Genomic DNA, 19,797 nt, shown 5'->3' on the forward strand with positions numbered 1-19,797 from the left:
CTCAGCAGCTGACCGGACCCGCCGCCCACATTATCTCAAGAGGCATTTCTGCCCTGCCCCTGTGCCCGGCATAGGGAATGGGTGCTGCAAGGTGGCTCCACACCTGGGGTGGGAAAAGGACCTTCCAGCACTTGCTGTCCCACCAGCATCCAGCATGGAGGCATCAGCGCCAGTCCAGTGTTCATGCTTGGCTTGGGGCAACCTGTGACCCCTCTTGTCCAACTGCTCTCAGTTTCTGTAGCATTTATAGAAGCAGCTGAAAGTTTCATGAAAAAAAAAGGGAAGAGGCTTCCCAGAGTCCCAGGGCAAAACCTGTGTTGATCTCCCCTCAAATGCAGAACTTTGTCCTAGAGAGAGGCACTGGTGTACCAAAGCAGTGTGTGTGGCCAAGACATCCTTTGATGAAGGGTCTTGTGCAACCCAGGGATGAAATCTGTCCCCTGGAAGATCATTGTCGTCATAGAAGAAGAGTGCAAAATGTTATGTGGGCCTCCATACCTGCGAGGGGTTTGCTCAGGCTCCCTGCTCCCATTCTGGGACCCAAGGGTTTTCGTCTACAAACAGGCAACCCTCTTGAAATCAAAGGTTTTACTTAGTTCCTACAAGCATCTAAACCAAATATTTTCTTTTTATTGTTCCTGTTTGCAGAGAGAGTTGTTTCCCAGGTGCTGCCCTGAGCTGCCAGAGCACAGGGCACCTGGAGAGCATTTCTGCTCAGGAACCGCGTTCAACATAAGTCCTTGGTGCTATCAGAGCGCAAAGGGCAGGTCCTGCAGGCAGCAGCTGCCCAGAGAGCCTGCTCAGGAGGGGAATCCTCAGGGTCTGCCGTGGCTGATGTAACGCCATCCCTGCCCCATGATGTTTGTTTAACCTAGTTAATCCCCTTACAACAGCCTGCAGGATCTGCTACCACCCCAAGGGGATCTCATAGTTCAGAGTTAGGATGAACCCCTACCAAAATTCTGGAGCTCACCAGGGAGATGACTCCAGACTCATTTCGCACTGCCCTGCTGCTCCACCTCTGGCTCAGTTCTGCCATCCTCACCTTGAGATGCTCTAGCCAGCACAACATCAGATATTTTCCTTGTCATCTCATTAGCAAGGAAGATGGCCCCGCTGGAGGGGAGGACACGTACCACCATCAGGCCTCCTTACACATTGGCAGCCTGTGTATAAATCCAGATCCAACACAAAAGCTAGGAGAGAAACATGAGGACACGGGGGAACTGTCACACCAGCATGAGCCATGTGGCTTCAAGCCGATACCTCCCTTCAAAGGTACTGCAGTGCCTCAAGACACAGTAAAAGACGCACCAGTCCCAAAGGTTGGTAAAAAACCACTGCTGGCATCCAGAGCCTCTGCTCAGGCAGGAAGGATCACTTGGGACGCACAAAGCTGGGCAGAGCCCTGTGACGGGGGAATTTGTGGTCCTGGAGGCTGAGCAGAGCTATAAGGTTTCAGATGTCCTTGTCCTTTCCACGAGCTGTCAGCAAGGCTGCAGCTGTCACCATCCCCATGCCAGTGAGAATCTGGAGCTCAGGTTACTTCACACGCCTGGGAGGAAATGCCAAGAGGATGCTGTGACTGACCCACACACGAGGACATCACAGAGGGACCAGCAGGTACCTGCGGGGGGCCGTGGCCGAGCAAAGCCCCCCAAGCACCTGAGGAGCAGCAGCAGGCATCTGAGAGCCTGCAGCAACACTGCTCTGTCCTTGCTCCTTTGCTGCACCGCTGAAAATATCAGCAGAGGATGAGGTGGCTCAAAGGATAGAACTTACTGAGAACATAGCACAGTGACACATGGTCAACTGGGGTGTCCACAGCTCCCGGCCCAAGGGAAGACTCCCCAGGGAGGACAAGGTGAGGGGGGCACAGCCTGCAAAACAGAAACAAGACATCCACCATGAAACAGATTCGAGCTCCAGGAGACCTGCTCGGTCAGCCACCAGCAGACTCAAGGTCTTGCTAGAACTGGTACTTTAAAAATGAGGAAAAAGAGATGATGTTCGGGTGATGGCAAAGAACATGCTGGCATGCACATCCATCACACAGCATCCAGTTTGAAGCTGTGGCTTCTCACTGTTGCATCGGGGCCACAGGGCTGGGTTCTGAGTCCAGCCTTCCTCTGGGGCAGAGCTCCAAGTAAAGCAGAAGTCACTGTGCAAGCTGGCTGTGCAGGGACAGTTGTGACTAACACCTTTGAAATACCTTGCAAGGAACAGGCTAGCTGACAATTAAATATAAAGCCCGTTTGTTTTATGTGCACAAGCTGATCAGATACGGCAGCAGAAGGCAAGGGTGTCTCCTCATGATAGCCACAATACTTCAGTCTGCAACTATGTAAGAGTCAGCGATGTGGAAAAGCACACGGAGGAGAGCATTCCCTTCTGCACACTGTCTGAACTCAGCACGTCCCAAGAGGGCTTGTGCAGAGCCCAGCCTCTGGAGCTGCACTCACTACCTCATCCAAGCCGCGCAAGCACCACCAGCAAACCCCAAAGTGCTTCAGCAGACTCCAGCATCTAGAAGTGCTCTGCAGTAAGGCAGCCTTGCTCACTCCTGTGCCAGTCTTAAATGTTTCTGCACTACAAGCAAGTCCCTGGTGCCATTTCCTCCTGCTGCACGCCTCTGAAAACCTTCAGTAATGGTTTCCTTTACAATTTCCTTACTAGAACCTCAATCACAGGTTTTCAGCCTCCTCCTTTAAAGCAAATGAGAATAGTTAATCTCTGGCACTCACCCAGAGTGTAGTTTTAGTCTTCTTCATTTGCTATTATTGGATCTTCAATTTTCACCTTGTACTGATCGTGTTAGATGGGCTTTGAGCTGTGCTAAATCCCTTCTTCCCCATGATTTTACATACCCTGTTACTATATCCCTTTTCTCCCAGGGAAAAGCAGTAAGCAGACCCATCCTTATGTTACACTTGAATAGGACTGAGGCAGCAGCAGAGCACTGCTGAACATCTGAGCTCTGCCATTTATTTCCCTAAGGCAGCAGCTTCTCTTTTGACTGCTCACTAACAAGCAAGCTAGCTGAGCAACGGGCAGGATGAGAGACAATACAGACACCTGGGTGCAGCTTCAGTTTCTTCACCTAATATTTCACACTTTGGAATTAAATGATGTACTTACCAAACAACCATGCCAGCCATGTTCCAGACACAAACCACAAGAACAGATGCATCCTCTCCACAGGGCAACAGAAAAACTAATCAGCATTCTTGCCAACTTATTTGATATTCTGCAATATTTAGCTATCCTAGCAAACGTGCCAGGTGAAAAATATCACCAAACTTTTCATTCTGTACCTACAGGTAAAGTCACAATCGCCCTGATAATCACCATTAAATACTGTATCATCTCAGCAAGACAGCTACTAGTGCTGATGCTTTCAAATGTGGAAAACCAAACAAGCAAAAGAAACACGAACGTCAGCTGCAGTTTCTCTTCAATACAGTTTATCAATCATACCATTCTGGGCTAATTATAAGACATCAGATGACAGGAATAAACCAATAAAACCTGCAGAGTGATTATTTCATCTTTCCCTACTTACAGAGTACCCGCAGGACCAAACCCTTTTTTAATATTATTGCCTTCGTAACATTAGGCATCTGAAAACGTTTTCATCTTCCCTATTATTTCACAAGTCTGTAAGGCAGCTCCTTATGCTCTTAGTATGTGACTTTCTCTCTTCTTTTCCAACGAATTTCTGAACTCCCCCCCACTTCCCCCTCCCCATCTCAAGAGCTTCAGTGTGAGAACACAACTCACAGAAGGCTCCTGTCCCTACAGATTCCCTCATGTATTACACAAGATAAAGCTTTACTGTTGCCACTGGCAGTTACAAAGAATCCTCCGCTTCCTGCCCCAGCACAGGAGTTCAGAGCTCTGCAGGAAGGTTTGCACCCCTGCCAGAGGCAACTGCCACACAGGGCAGAGACAGACAGACAACTCTGTACTATGAAGATGAGACACAAATTGAACTCTACACTCCCAGTGACTCACGAGCAAGTCTTGTGTCTTACTTCTCTGCATGCACAACACAGACACATCTGAGGTGCATCAGCAGCTCCCTTACTGTACTCTGAAAGGCTGAAGGTCTCGTTCCATCACACAAATAAAACTCATTCTGTGGCAAAGAAAACAGTTAGAAAATTCTCAGGGGTTGAACACCCTCTTTATAGAGCTACACAAGAACAGCTTTTGCATCATAATCTGAAGCTTGATTCACTTCAATCCATATGTACACATTTTTATTCAAAAAACAGAACAACACACCAGATAAAAAAGGCTTAAAATCCACTTTAATAATGCATTCCTGTAACATTCCTCAGACAAACTCAAACTTGTTAGTGGGACAATTACAGCTTGTGTTCAAACAGTTTACACTAAATGAAAAATCTTGTAGTACTTCTACACAAAAGACAGGCAAGGTTAAGATTATACAAACATTTGTTTCAGTTAAATCTTCAGCATGAGATACAGTATCTTTATCCAATAGATTGTACTTTACTACCAGTAAAAATAAACAGCGATACAACACGTTATCAAAAAATCCATCCAAACAAGAGCCTCCCAGCCATTCAGGCTGCACATGACGGTCAACTACTTTAAAGAAAACAGATGGTCCAGATAAAAAGAATAACTACAAGTTAGAAAAAAAAAAAAAAAAAAAAGAAATAAACTAACATAAAATCTCCCCCAATTCACTACATGATGGATCATTTGGAGCTATATAAATTTACAGAATCACGGGAGCTGCAAAGTACCCAGATGCTGCCCTAGTTCTCCAGACTTCCCTGTGCTCTTAAGCAAGGTACACTACACTAGAAATGCCAAGACATACTGCAATTTTATCTAGTTTAGTCTCAGGACTCCGGCTGCAAATAGGAAACCTGGAATGGTCAAGGCATTAGGGTCCTTGCCAGATTTTACCGTTACTGAACAACCATGGCAGCCTCCCAGAATCCATTTTTCACATTGAAATTATAGGAATGCACCACATGAAATTCTCTAAAACCTTTACCAGTCAGACTGCACTCCCCTTGTCCTAGAGTGGCTTTACCAAAACAGGCCCTAATTAACTATTTTTAATATCCTCCCCCCACCCCCCCACCCCCTCCCAGTTGAGCCCTGTATGGCCTGCCAAGATTCCTTTCCTCTTTGGGGCACGTGCAGGGGGGTAGCTTAATTCCGTTAGTATCTGCGACGCTTGTTAGGGCCAAAATCACCCCCTGGATTTCCTCTGTTGAAGGCAGGTGGGTTCCCTCCCATCGCTCCGAGGCCTTCCATCGCACCGCCCTGGCCAAAGCGATCTGCAGGCGGTGGTGGAGTCTTGCAATGAGGACAAATGCAGAAGAGGCAGGAAGAAAAACAAGGAAAAAAGGGCAGTTAAAAGCCATCTGAGGTGATTCAAATTCTACCAAGACTCCGCAATTCCAGATGACATTGCTACAAACCCCACCAAAAATACCCCCAAAGCTGGACTGACAGGACCACTGCAGGACCAAGTTTCATTCCTCACGTGACAGTCAAATATACTGAATAGTCTGCACCATCTCACAGGCTAGTGCCCTGCTGTGGAGCATGTGAGTAATGCAGTCTGGGAAAGGAGAACTTCACATTTTCACCATATTCCTTCACCCAGACTGAATGCAAGTGAGGAGCAGTATATTGATACTACAGCACTGTCACAATCCAGGCGTACACAACACTCCAATTCCAAAATAAGTCTGCAATACTCATCTTATGCCCTGACAGAATCCTGTTATTTCTATTCCTTTAGCTGGCCCTCCCCTCTCCCAGCTGGGTAAGTGCTACTGCACAGCCTCTTCCTTTATGATCAAAGGATAATTCAGACTGAAAGGTACCTCAGGAGGTCTCTAGTCCAACCTGCTGCTCAAAGCAGAGTTGGCTATGAGGTCAGACTAGGTTAGTCACAGCTTCATCCGGTTGGGTCTTGCAAACATCCCAGGATGAAGACTGCACAACCTCTCTGGGCAACCTGCTCCACTGCTTGGACATGGTACTTCCTCTGGGGTAGGTACTGGGGACAACCACTGTCTCTTCCTTCCCCCTGGACTGGGGCAAAGCGACTACATAGAGCAGAGCTGCTTTACACCAGGCTCCTGGGTTCCATTTATTCTTTGTCCACAGATTTACAGCAGTGATACAAATATACACAATGTAATGCGATATATATATGCACATCATAGCTGGTATTAGTACCGTACATGACTCCACGGTATTGCCTGGTTCTACAGAACACAGATCCAAACTTGAGTAAAATCGCCCATGGGGATGTCCCAGGGACTCTCAGTGCTCACTTTGCCAGCAGTGCAGGGGAGGCACTAGCAGTAACACAGCACTCCTACCCTTTTTCCCCTCCCTACAGATGAAAAATTCTGAGCAGCCATGAACATTCCCACAGCACACATCACAGGGAAGGACACTGCGATCACTCCAAGCAGCTGGAGCAAACATGCGAAGTAACTGCTCCCTACATGAATAAAAAGCTGGAATACATGGGCCCAGTAACTCCCAAATAACCATATATTATTGCTAAGATCTTTCTAACACATGTTTTAACACTACCTTGGAAGCAAAGTAAGTAGTTACTAGACTTTGCTCAATCTCCTGAAAATTACCAACTATTATCAAGACAAGATTAACTTCTCAAGATTTCAGCAGGAGATAAGCAACAGGTCTAAGTAGACAAACAAGCTTCAACTTTAGCAGCACGGTGCTTAACAATGGAAGCAACATAATTTGCATTTAAAAAGTGTGCACAAAAAGGAGACAGAGATACATTACCATTCCCATGGCTCCATCAGGTATCATAGCTCCAGGACCAGTCGCAGGAGGTGCAGCGGCTGGGACGTTGGTACCACCCATGGCTCCTCTATTATTCATGCCAATGGTACCTGAAAAAGAAAACTGAAGAATGTCCTGGCAGACACAGTAACTGGGGTCTATACTCATCACTCCAGAGCCACAGAATACCATGTAAGCTCCTCATAACTTATACTGGGGACAGAGTCCTGGTCTATTAACTAGCTTTGTCCTATTGGCTCAAGACAAACTGATCTTGCATTCCAGTATCACATGAAACTACAGCAGGCTCTAACACTCACCAACTTCATTAGCCACTAAGTCTCCATCATGTTTTCATTTTCTCTCATATCTGTGGTCTGAAACTCTAAATCATGTAGACAAAATATACAAAAACAGTCATCAAGATTATTTCCTGGGCTCAAGGTCCAGCACTGCATGTACTGGTTTCTGTACCAGCACAAACTCCTGAAGCACGCTGTGGGCCTGACAGCAACTTCAACCAAGTCTTTTGCTTGCTGAACCGAGTCTTTCACAAACATACAGTACTGCCTCATACCCAAATTTTGTCATGTTTCCTGTCACATGAACACTCCCTGTCACTGAACTGGGAGAAGATTACTATGACTGAGTTTCTAAATCAGAAACCAATAAAATAAAACTACTCAAAAAATGTAGAGATTTTGTAAAGGAGGAAAGGAACATGCATAGCAACAAAGACAGCCACAGAATACTCTTACCTCCCATACCCATCTGTCCCATTCGCATGTCTGGTGGCTCCCTCTGGAAAAAGAGACACTCATTTCAAATTATAAAAATTCAGGCTTTTTAAAACATGTAATTATACAAATCTGGTGTTTTGCTACTGAAAACTGTGCAGAAAAGTCACTCCTAGGGTAAATTTCAAGAGATCTGAGCTACCTTCACAAGGTAACTGCTGATCAAACGGGTCTTATTTAAAAGATCTCATTCTGAAAGACTGTTTTTCACAATCATGGTAAAACATCCAGCTTAAAGCTGCACGTGCAGATTTTACCAAACAGCACCATAAAGAGATATCTGATACCTGGATGGAAAAGATCTGCTGAGCAGCAGTAATACACCAGCTAGAATTAGTTTTGCTACTTCCTCGGCATAGCTAAGAAGCTTTTCCAGTTGAAAGGAATGCAAGCTTACATAAAGATGCAGCACTGGATCACTTGCATTAAAACATCAGTTAGCAAGTTCAATTTTCCTTTTATTAACTGAGCATAGGGGACATACTATAGATCTCCTACACTGCAAAGCTAGGAGCACCTCCACACTTCAGTGAGGGCACTGAAGAACATATTTCACTTCATCTGTAGTCTCAGTGTCACCACTTATCATATGAAGGCACTATTGTTTAGAGAAATAATGAATTCTGCTACACAGGGCAATATTTACACATTTAGGCTAGTCACACAGTTTTGGCTTTTTTGGTTTGACATATATTTAAATATTTTGCTTAGGGGTTAATATTTTGCCAGGATACAGAAACACAAGACACCCAGTTGCATCAATGCCGTTATACCACCTTGATAGTACTACAGCTACCTCCACAACAGAAAGTTGCGGGACTGGAAATGTAAGGAAAAAAACCCAAAGACAGTTTTTTATACAACTGGAGATACTGCTATTAAAAAGCAGGCTACCATACATCGTACATTACAAGAAAATACTTGACCAACTGATTTCTAAGTGCAAGCAATTACTATGCCTACAGCAGTGCCTCATGTTGGGACCATTTCATCTAAGCATGACTAAGACAGTCTGCAGACTACGGATACAGTCAGGTTTATGACCATAATAGGGTTCTGCAGCAGTACTTCAGGACAGTGTATCTTTGTTACTGTTAGAATAAAATTAGTTAGCACATGTTCTTCTGAACAGCAAGACAAGTAGTGAGGATACTACATACCAGCAGTGGAAGAGTAACTGGGGTACTGTCCTGGTTTTGGCAAGGCTAGAGTTAATTTTCTTCCTAGAAGCTGATGCGGTGTTGTGTTTTAGATTTAGTGTGAGAATAATGTTGATAACACCCTGATGTTTCTATTGCTAGTGTTTACACTATATCAAGGATTTTTCAGCTTCTCATGCTCTGAGAACAAGAAGGCTGGAGAGGCACAAGAAGTTGGGAGGGGATGTAGCCAGGACAGCTGCTCCAAACCGGCCAAAGCAATATTCCATCCCATATAATATCACGCCCAGTATATAAAGCAGGGGGAGTGGGCCAGGAGGGACAAACCACCGCTCAGGGACTGGCTGAGCATGAGTCAGTGTGTGGTGCGCAAGTGCATTGTGCATCACTTGTCCTTCTTAGGGTTTATTTCACTCTCTTTTTGTATGTTCCTTTTCATTACAATTATTACATTTTATTTTTATTTCAATTATTAAACTGTTCTTATCTCAACCCATGAGTTTTACCTGTTCTCAATTCTCCTCCCCAGGCTGGGGAGGGAAGATTTGAGTAAGCAGCTGCATGGTGCTTCGTTGCTGGCTGGGGTTAAATCACAACAGGTATTTATATTTTCCAGACTAAACCATATTAAGATTGGAGGGAGTCAATAATTTAGGGTAGAATGCACTAAAGATATAGGGTCCCTCAACCAACAAGTTAAGCATCCACAGAAAGCCCCATGCTGCGGAAGGACAAAAATCTAATGTCAGCGTCCACATGTAATGGGAAGTTACAAGCCCTCATACCGCATCAGCAAAATTCCCTTTAAAGCCTTCCTGCTGGCGTCTCATCATCTCTTCTTGCTGCCTTCTCATTTCCTCCTCACGGCGCCTGCGTTCTTCCTCTTGCCTGCAAAAAAGTCCAAAGAAGCTCACCACAACTTACCCGAACCATTTGCATCACAGTTGCAGCACTGCCTAATAGGTCTTGTTTGGAAACTTACAACTTTAAGAATATTATTTTGATGAGGCTTTAAAATATTAGATACCTCATGATGAAAACAGAAACATATACGTGGCACCAAGACATTTCCAACACTCAGTTTTAAGGAGGTCATTATAAAACCCAACATAAGCACACCCATGTGTGTATCTTGTGAGGAGCAGCTGAGAGAACTGGGGTTGTTTAGTCTGGAGAAAAGGAAGCTGAGGGGAGACCTCATCACCCTCTACAGCTACCTGAAAGGAGGCTGTAGCGAGGTGGGGGTCAATCTCTTCTCCCAAGTAACAAGTGATAGGATGAGAGGAAATGACCTCAAGTTGCACTAGGGGAGGTTTAGATTGGGTATTAGAAAAAATTTCTTCACTGAAAGGGTTCTCAAGCATTGGAACAGGCTGCCCAGGGAAGTGATTGAGACACCATCCCTGGAGGTATTTGAAAGTGTAGATGTGGCACTTTGGGACATGGTTTAGTGGTGGAGTTGGCAGTCTTATGTTTATGGGTGAACTCAATGTTAAGGGTCTTTTCCAACCTAAATGATTCTGTGTACATGGCAGCTCCCAAATACACGCTGACTACATGCAATGTACTACAAGCCAGACAGCTCTCAAGCCCCTTCTATTACAGAAGTAGTCTGGAGATCTTCCTGGAGCTTCTCAAAATGATCCTGAGACAAGGAAGAGCTGGAACGGAGAGAGAAATGCTAGAACAGGGTTTCCCAACCTGAAGCACTGAAGCCACCAAATCACTGCACCAATTCTGATTTTTCTAACTGCCTCAGTAAAGGAGCTAAACTGAGACGCAGAACTGTAAAAAAACAGTGATCAGTGGAAGAAACTCCTAACTCTCCCATCTTAAACCAACTGTACACTCTCCCTATGAACAAAAAGGCCTAAAATAACATCTACACTTTAGGTAGTAATTAATTGTCACACTGAACAATGAGGTGCACTTAAGCAGTGTTTCATTCCATAATATTATGGATTCATGGCACTTCATAACCTGTGCCCTTACCTGAGTTCCAACTGTTTACGTTTTTGTACTTCTTGGTTATGCAATTCTTCCATTCTCCTCAGCTCTTCCTGGCGTCTCATTAAATCTGTAAAAGATGACAGTAAAAAACCCAAACAAACTCATCTCCCATGTCACCTCTTATCAATTCCTGAACTAGAACCGTAACACACAAGAGAATAAGGTAACAGAGCCTCCAACAACAAAGTAACATCTCTCCACTCATTTGCCACTACCATGCGCAGTTGTAAGTCAAGCAGCTACACCAGGGCTCACCCTCAGCGGGCTCCAGCCAGCCTACCAAGCTACCCACCCCTGGATGCTGCAGGGCCATGTTCTGATACTGTATTTATCTTTGACTGGTACCTTGCCGCATGAGCATAACTTGGTGCTCGTGGCGAGCTGCTTCCATTTCCATTTCCAGCTTCTCTCGGGCTTCCTTGATGTTGCGGTCTACTTGTTCTTGCTGCTGCTTCTCCATTTCTATTAGAGCCTTCCAACGCATGGCATATTCATACTCAAAGCTGCCAGGCTGTGCAAATCGAGGAGGCTGCTCACGCTCCCTGACAAACAAGGAAGAGCTAGTGAATGCTTCAGAGCAAGGACGAAACAAGAAAAACACATTTGTGTGTTAAATGCAATGGCAGATCCTTTTAACAGTTAGAAAAGCATTTCTTAGTGCAACAAATAAGGAACCATTTTTTTCTCTACTTTCTCCCGAATAGCTATGCCTGAGATACCAGTTTGTCTGCTCCTCAGGAATCATCTTACTGAAAGGAGAAACTTAGGGAGAACATGGAAACTGTGTCCCGCCCTCCATAACAAGCAACGACAGTGCTTTCATAAGACACCAGAAGATTCTGGGTAAAGACATTTAGAAATACTCTTGAAAGAAACAGCCTCTGCTCCTGCTGCACATCTTATGGACAGATACACTCCAGAAACAAACACTGCCCAAATATGTGTGTATTTAATTAATGTCTGCAGCCCCTGCACCTGAAGCACATGACTATTCCTAATGCAGCCTCCTAGTTCCTAAGGCTCTCATCTCCCTTACTTGAAAAATTCATGAGCTCACGTGGTTTACTAATTCCCACTGCTTGGATCACATGATAGCTACTTACAAGGGGAAGCCTTCAAAGACCATGGCCTTATACCTGGATAGTTCTACAATCTCCTAATGCTATTCACATAATTCCTTAAATTTTCACTGTGGGTTCAAGTCTGCTTCCTCTACAGACTTTCCATAATACTTAGAACAAGTAACTTAAGTCTTTGCTTCAGTTTCTCATCTGAGCAAGGGGATCTCACCTTACCTCAAACTGACACAATTTTTTATTCCAACAACTCAAGTGGACTTATGAAAAATATGTAGAGGCTGCCAGTCCTATCCAGCAGCGCAGATCCAAAGCCACCACTTACTTTCTGCTAACCGTGGCAAGAGAACAGTGTATGCAATTCTCTTTCCACAGTCAGGTCACATTTACAGAAAAAAAAGAGGACCTTTAGTAGCACTGATGAGCCACCTTCCTAAGACTGAGGCACTAGCTAGTGTCCTAGCCCACAGGTAGTCTCATCTCCCATCACATAGCAGGCACATACTTGTGATATTGCTGGTTTTTGATGACTAGTTTCTCTGGTAGTCCCTCTTCATCGTCATACTGATCCATGGGCTCCACAGTGACAGGCCGAGGGAATCTGTAAAGAAAAGGAGGTGCTTTAAAGAAAATTCAAGAATGAGCTTACAGTGTAGGAAAACACGTGTACTGTGTTTGAACTTGCAAAATACTGGGTTTTAGCACTGCTCAAAGAAATTCAGAGCAGTTGGGGATCTCAACCAAAGTGAAACCAGAAATCATGTTGAACACTTTTTCTTTCTTTTCAGAATAGGAGGAGCTGAACTGTTAATTAAAATCCTTGTTGAATTTGAACCAAAACTGTACTGAAAGAAGAATACTTGCAGCTACTGGTTCAAATTAACAGCTTAACTGGAACCTGACATCCTCCAGGAGGATCATGAAGTCTTGTAGTCTCTACAGTCTGATTTTTTTTTTTCTCCTTTCCTCCCTTGCTACATGGCCAACCATGGGCTGCATGAGTCCTTATATCCCTTTTTATTGCTACCTAAAGCAAAGAGTAACTACACTGCTCCTCACTGGGGACTGATGGCTGTACCCTGTACCATTCAGTCCTACTCTCCTGGTGAGACTCCCACATGCCATTATTGCCAAGCAGCAGTGTTCTACATGCCTGTTGGGCCCTGTCTGAATTTCCCCCTAAGAAATCCACTTTCACAACACAGACACTGCACATGTGTGCTTCTGTCCTCCTGGTTTCTCTGTGCAGAAGAAAGTATGAGACAGAAGTGTCCCTGAAGTGTCCCCTCTGAATTAGCTCCCCACCACAGCACTAATGCTGCTCATCCTCAGCACAAAGCAGCAGTGCAGCTTCTTGGTAACTCCTCAAGTCCATCTGCCAGAGCTGGGGAAATGGAAGAGAAATGATCACGCTATGCAAGCGGTGCCCAGACTCCAGCAGAAAGGCAGGGTATGAGACTAAAACCTCTCTCCTCAGCTGAAGCTTCTCACTTCAATGCAACATATTCCATTATTAAGTCTTATTTTCCAGTGTGAACCAATTCTAAACAGTTTATCTAGCTGTTACTGTCATGAACTAGGACAAACCAGAACAGATATAATCAAACCCAAACCATAACTAGAAATAAGCAACATAGTGCTTTGCCATTCTAGATATCAGAATCTAATGCATGGATAGCTACAAAAAAAATTGAATGTTACCCTCAGGTGCTCTCAGTTACACACTGGTAGTGATTAGTTTTGCACGCTCACTTTTAAAAATTTGTTTTCATGGTTCTTTCAGGATATACACTTCTGAATCAACAAAAGCTCCCCAATGGCAATTCTACTGCAGAGTCTACACACTATGATGGTTATCACCAAAGAGTCCCAGGGAGAAAAGAGATAATAAAAAAAACAAAACAAAACAACTGCTTTTTGAGACTGAACAAGCTTGTGTAGGGCTGTGCCACACACAGGTCTTCAGGAAAAGGAGAGAAGTGAGAAGCACAAAGCTTATAAAATTACTTTAGAAATTAGGATTATAGCCCCGATTTCAAGAAATACTCTATTCACAAATTCTAGGTGCATACATACAAAATATACAGGAATTTTTATTTCTAAGAGATCAAAAACTGTTGCCTCTTAACAGTTAGAGCAACAAGCCATGCTCTGTGGAATGCATCTAAAATTAGTCATTTACTTGAGCAAGTTCACATAATTATGCAAGAACATGCTTTGTGCTTGAGTAGAAGGCAACAAGGAAAACAGTTTATTATGGCGAACGCTCTAGACAATCCAATTTATCTGACCAGCTTCTCTGACAGATCCCCTGTCCACAGTGGTGGATCAGCATTCCACCCCAGCAGCACATGCTGTGTAGTCCCAAGACTCGCCTCTGAAGCGACCCAGAGTGCAAAATTAACACACTTGAGCGCCGTTTCCACCAAATCATATGGTCTCTGAAATAGCTCCTGCTTCTTAAAGGCTGCTTTAATTGCCCTAAGAAGGCTTTATTGAAGAAGGGCTTACAGGGAAGTTTTATGCACTTACCCACCAGCAGCTTCCCAGAAGAAAGTTTTCAGACCTGAGTTTCAGCACAGACTCACTCTTGTTGGAACAAAGCTAAGTAAAGTTCTCCCTGGGTAAATCACCTACCACTGCCCCATATCTCATCTGTCCCACTCTGGCGTTAAGAAACATTGCTCACATGCCAGAGCCACCATCAACCTGCACACATGCCAGTACAGCACTTCTCACCCTCCACACTTACGTAGTTAGCAGGAAAGACCCATCACTACATCTATCCAGGGCTTTCCTAGCAGCAGGCTTCCCTGAGAACTCCACAATGCCTTTCCCAGAGGATCGTCCTCTGTCATCCACAATAACCACAGCCCTTTCCACCTGGCCGAACACTGAGAAGGCTTCCTCCAGGAGCTCATTGGACACAAACTGAGGCAGGTTCCTGACCGTCAGCGATGCGCTGTGGCATGCAAAACGCACTCTTAGCTGCTTCCCACGTAGAGGCATGTTGTCTAGTTCCACCTTTGCAATCTCTGCCAGAGTGCGAGTTTCCTGAAGATAAAAAAAAGTTATCGTTAAAACTCTTAATGCAGTACAGAATCAGCCAGTCACAGTCACAACAGAGTCACCAGCCTATTTTCCCTGAACAAGTTACTTCACAGAGAAGAACAAATAACCCTCACCATAGTATGGTAAAATGTGTCATATCAAACTGTAGCTACTCTGTTATCAATGACTCTAGCTGAATAGGCATGTACAGAGTTGGGGGGGGGGGGGGAAGGGGAAGAAAAGGTATCAGACATAAGCTTAATCCAACAGCCAGTCTGAAACTAAGCAAACAGTTAAATTATTATTATCTACCAGACACAATTATATTAAGTCTACAAAGCATGCCTCTTCTTTTTTAAAATAAATGCATGAAAAAAACATTCAACTAGCCAAGTCTGGTAAGTATAAAAGGAAATTCTGATTGTATGACAAGCCATGGAAGACATCCTATGCCAGATTCACACCTTTCCACTCGTTTAAGTCACTACCAAGCAGCTGCACTACAGCAAAGAACCCCAGACTTTGGTGTGGGAACCTCATGCTCACCTTTGGGCTTTCAGAAAGGTAGTACATGAGCTAGTAAAGTCTGAGAAACGTTACGCCATGTTGGTAGCTACCTTCCTCCTAGACACACTTCAGTGTGATCATCTAGAGATCCGCTACCTCAAGAGCATTTCACCACTACAGTAATAATGCATGGCAACCTGTGTTCATAGAAATTCCATGTTCACATCCTTCCAGAAAATGGAAGTCCACTTTGTCTATAACAGCATCACATTCATGTTTTCTTTATGTTTTCTACCAACTGACTTCAGAATAATTTTATCAGATCTCAATTTCTACCACAAACTGCCTGAATTTACATTCCTTCTCATAACAAGCTCTAGACAAAGCACTTGTAGGTTACTAAAATCAACAGCAGGCTTAATGAGTGAGATATCTGAACATCTACTACTTTCAGTTAGTGATACTCCTCCAGTGCGAGTCATTGCCACAAAAACATCCCAAAGGTAGCAAGTCACTCACCAGCCTGATAAAGCCAAAGCCTTTGTCCTTGTGTATGAAGACTTCACCTGCCTTGCCATACTTCTCAAATAACTTTCTCATTTCTTCCTCTGTAATATCTGGGGGCAGATTCCCCACAAACAGGCGGCTTCTTTGGGTGAAGGTCTTTTCACCAGGTTTCCGGAAATTCTTCAGATCAATAGTCAGGCCTTCATCTGAGGGGAATAAGGTACACAGCTGCTCTACAGTTGGGGGGATAAATTCTATTAGGTTTCATCACAGTGAACACAGGACAATATAGGTAACACCACCCATTCACTTTGGTCTCAAACCTCTCCAGCCATCTCTACAGCAACAAGGGGATTTTATTTCAGAATGGGCCCATATCCTTTTTAAAGAAAACACTTGCTTGGACCTCAGTGCTCATAAACACAAGTGAAAGGTAGTGTAGAACTGGAGAAAAGAAGACCACTGCAGCTTCAAATGACGTGAGAAATTTCACTCAACTTTTGGAGATCTACTCAAGGTGATAGGCCTGCAACAAAATCAACTGTAGTTACAATACAGGATTTTGCTATTACAACCTGAATAATTATAGAAAAGCCACAGTTTGACCAGCAACCAGGTTTTTACTCAAAAAACCCTACCCCAGACGTCTAGAAAAATACCCAAAGAGAGAAAATTTTGTCCAGACAGGTAACATTTGAGATAGCTGTCATTCTACGAGATGGGATTTGGGTTCTAGAGTCTGGGGTTCCAAGCTGAAGAGAAGGCTGCAATGGTGAAAATAGTGTGTGTGGGGGGGAAAAACCACCCCAAAACCAGCCATATAGATGAGACCTCAGAAAAATTATGAAGTTCATTACAAAAAAAAATAAATCTATATTCAGTTAGTAATGCTAGATCTAACACCAATAAACAGGACAGATTCTAGGAACTTTCTCAAACCCCCACATGCATATACATTCTTTAATCCTTAATTCAGCAAGAGTCCAGCACAATCTTGGAAGCTCTGCTATACACCAGACACAGGGGTGGCTTTATGATCACTTCACTTTCCCATGTCCCATTTTCTGGAATGTATACAGAACTTTCCCACACAGGACAGCAAGCCATAGAAAGCAATTACTTTGCTTTGCAGAGGACACACCTCATGGCCACACATATGGAATAAACTATGAATATGAGTAGCTTTGATTCAGGCTACAAAGCATGGCACTAACCAAGAAAGGTTCATGCAAAGACAATGCATGCAAGACATGCAAGGACAACTCTTTTATAAGAATAAGCAAATAAGCACACCTCCATGGCTAACACTAAAAAAAAAAAAAAAATAAGACTGACAGTAAATCTGTAGAAGCGTACTGAGAGGAAGTTATCTACTTCACACAGCAAGGGTGCGTAAGTGGAATGTTTTCTCTTGCGAACTTCTTCACACTGTCAGAAGTATTTGGGGATCAACTGCAAGGCCCATGAATACATTAGGAGGAACTTACAGCAGAGTTATACTACTGTCACTGTTCTGCCTTAAATAGATCTGCTCTAAGGAATGAGAGATAGTCACTCACTATAGGCTGATCCCTGTGAGAATACCACAATAGAGTTGTTGTGTTGTATTGATTCCAACCTGACTAGAAATGGACTGGTCTGCCACCCTTGTCTGTTATCTTCTATGAACTGATAAGGAACTATTTTAACAGGGTCACCTAATAAAAATACACAGGGACTTTTTTTACTAGCCCAGTATCTCTGCATGTGTGTGTATATAATTAATTCTGCAACTCTGTCAGAATAAAACATAGAAAAATCATGTAAAGTGATGGCTATAGAGGGTTTTTTTGAACAGCCAAAGCGTCCAAATGTAAAAAAAAACCCCTCTAATATAGCTAAAGCACTTCCTCCCCTGAAAATGTTAATGGCAATGCCTTGCTGCCATACTTCTAAACTATCAAGCTAGATCAGCAAGGCCCCAAAAGGCATTAATATGTATTGTCTCAGTGAACAAGCACCCCCTCTGTATCCCAAGTAACAGAGTTACAGTCCACTCCGATTAAGAACCTGGAAACACACTAGATCAGAGTAACTTCAATCATCAATGTCAGCTGGTACTTGAATACTGAAATATTATTAAGTAAAGCTAATAAGATCTCAGTTCCCTCCCATATAAAAATTTAGTCTTAATGGATATTTGCAGGTTGCTATAATAAGGCTCTTAGTGCAACTCTATCTCTACAGGCAGCAAATTTATTTTGCTAGTACTTAAGGAAACCTGTGTTGAAAAGCCATCTGTTATGGTTGGTGAAAAAAAGGAAACGGAGCCAAAGGGAAACAAGCCATCTCGTATTTGCAAGGTTTACGGAAGCACTGTTAAAGGTTCATAGACTTCTAAACTCTCTAAGTGAGCTTTCCTTAAGAATTTGAGACAAAGAAGGAACTTCTACATCACTGCGCAGCTTCGGGAACATAAGAAGCTTACAAACAAACCTACGGGAGCCGCATGCCCCTCAGACTAGACTGAGCAAAAAAAGCCAAAAACCAACCCGGCTGCAGCAATTCAAACCACCGTCTCCAACAATGGAAAAACCTGACTGTTGTAGGCGGACAGCGAATGCAAGTCGCGGTGTGCTTAAGGACCTGAGTTTTGGCTGGTTTAAACCGAAAGAGCAGGTTCTGTTTGTTTCCGCCAAGACCTGTTGCACCCGTACGGGCCGGCAGCTAAAGGGGACCCGGAGTTACCCTCCGCAGCGAGGGCGCTCGCTCAACGCCTACCCAAAGCGGGGCCGGGCGGCCCCCCGCGGCGGGCCCGGGACTCACTCTGGCTGTTGGCCTGCTGCCCGTTGGCGGGGATGGACGGCGGCGGGTGCTGCTGGTGCTGGTGCTGTTTCCGCGGAGTGTGGTTCTGCTTCTCCATGTTGAAGCCCTTGTTGCCCTGCATCTTCCCCCACCTAAAGGCAGACACCTCCGGTCGGCCGCGGCCCGCAGCTCGACCCCGAGCTCCCGGCCGCGGGCCCCAGCCCCCGGGTAGCTCCCGCCGCCCCCGGCCCCGCCTTACCGGGGCCCGCCCGCCCGCCAAGGCGGCCGCGTGCAGCGGCGGGGCGGGGCGCACAGGCCGCGGCGGGCCCCTGCAGGGCCCCAGCGGCGGCGGCCGCCCGGGAGCGCCCGCCCTGCGGCGGAGCCGAGCCGAGCCGCGCTCCGGCCACCGTCGCGGCCTCACCTGACGGCGGACGCCGGCGTCGAGGCGAGTCGCGGCCTCCTCACCCCGCAGCGGCCCGGAGAGCAGCGCGCGCGCGGCCAGAACTCGCGCAGCCTATCCGAGCGCCCGCTACCCGCGTTCCCATTGGCCTTTCAGACTCCGGCTTCGCGCCGCCACTGGCCGCGTTCAAACGCCACTCACAGCCCGGCCGCGGCGAGGCGGGACTAGCCGCCCCAGCAGCCCTCCGCGCGGAGCCGATTGGCTGCCAATCATCTCCGCGGGCATCAGGTTTGGGTGAGAAGCGAACGAGGGACAAAGGATCCTAACGAGCCACCGGAGCGCGCCGCGCAGGCGCAGTGGGGTGGGGGGGGCGCGCAGGCGCGGCGGGGGCCGCTCGCTTTAAAGAGACAGCGGCGGGGAGCGGGTGCGCGCTGCGCTGCGCGCTCAGCCCGCGCTTCTTACGCGCAGCGTGTGTCGTGTCGCGTCGCCCCCCGCCCCCCCCAAGCCCGCCCTTCCCTTCCCGTGTGCCAGGGGCGGCCTCCCCGCTCCCGCTGTGCCTCTCCGTTACGGCCCGTAAGTACCGGAGCCCGGGCACCGCTGGGGGAGCCGGCGCGTCGCTTGGGCACCGAGGGCGAGCGCCAGCCCCGTTCCCCGTCCAGCCGCGGGTGCCCCCTCACCTCCTC

General features: G+C 45.7%; 1 protein-coding gene across 4 annotated transcripts; it reads right to left on the minus strand.

Moving 5' to 3' along the window:
- Positions 1–4,293: 4,293 nt before the first annotated feature.
- Positions 4,294–19,265, minus strand: NONO (non-POU domain containing octamer binding). Of its 4 annotated transcripts, none has more exons than XM_074915228.1 (11): positions 19,136–19,265; positions 18,736–18,866; positions 15,943–16,136; positions 14,618–14,919; positions 12,371–12,466; positions 11,135–11,331; positions 10,772–10,856; positions 9,565–9,667; positions 7,581–7,623; positions 6,823–6,932; positions 4,294–5,343 (listed from the first exon to the last, which is right to left on the minus strand). In XM_074915228.1, the coding sequence occupies exons 2-11, from the start codon at positions 18,854–18,856 to the stop codon at positions 5,206–5,208; spliced, it is 1,389 nt and encodes a 462-aa protein (XP_074771329.1). In that variant the 5' UTR covers positions 18,857–18,866; positions 19,136–19,265; the 3' UTR covers positions 4,294–5,205. The 4 variants fall into 4 exon arrangements, with proteins under 4 accessions (XP_074771329.1, XP_074771328.1, XP_074771326.1 ...); XM_074915227.1 differs by having other exon boundaries at positions 15,943–16,163; XM_074915225.1 differs by having other exon boundaries at positions 18,691–18,866.
- Between the last annotated feature and the right edge of the window lie 532 nt (positions 19,266–19,797).

The sequence above is a fragment of the Athene noctua genome, chromosome 11 (genome assembly GCF_965140245.1).
Source record: "Athene noctua chromosome 11, bAthNoc1.hap1.1, whole genome shotgun sequence".
Taxonomy (NCBI): domain Eukaryota; kingdom Metazoa; phylum Chordata; class Aves; order Strigiformes; family Strigidae; genus Athene; species Athene noctua.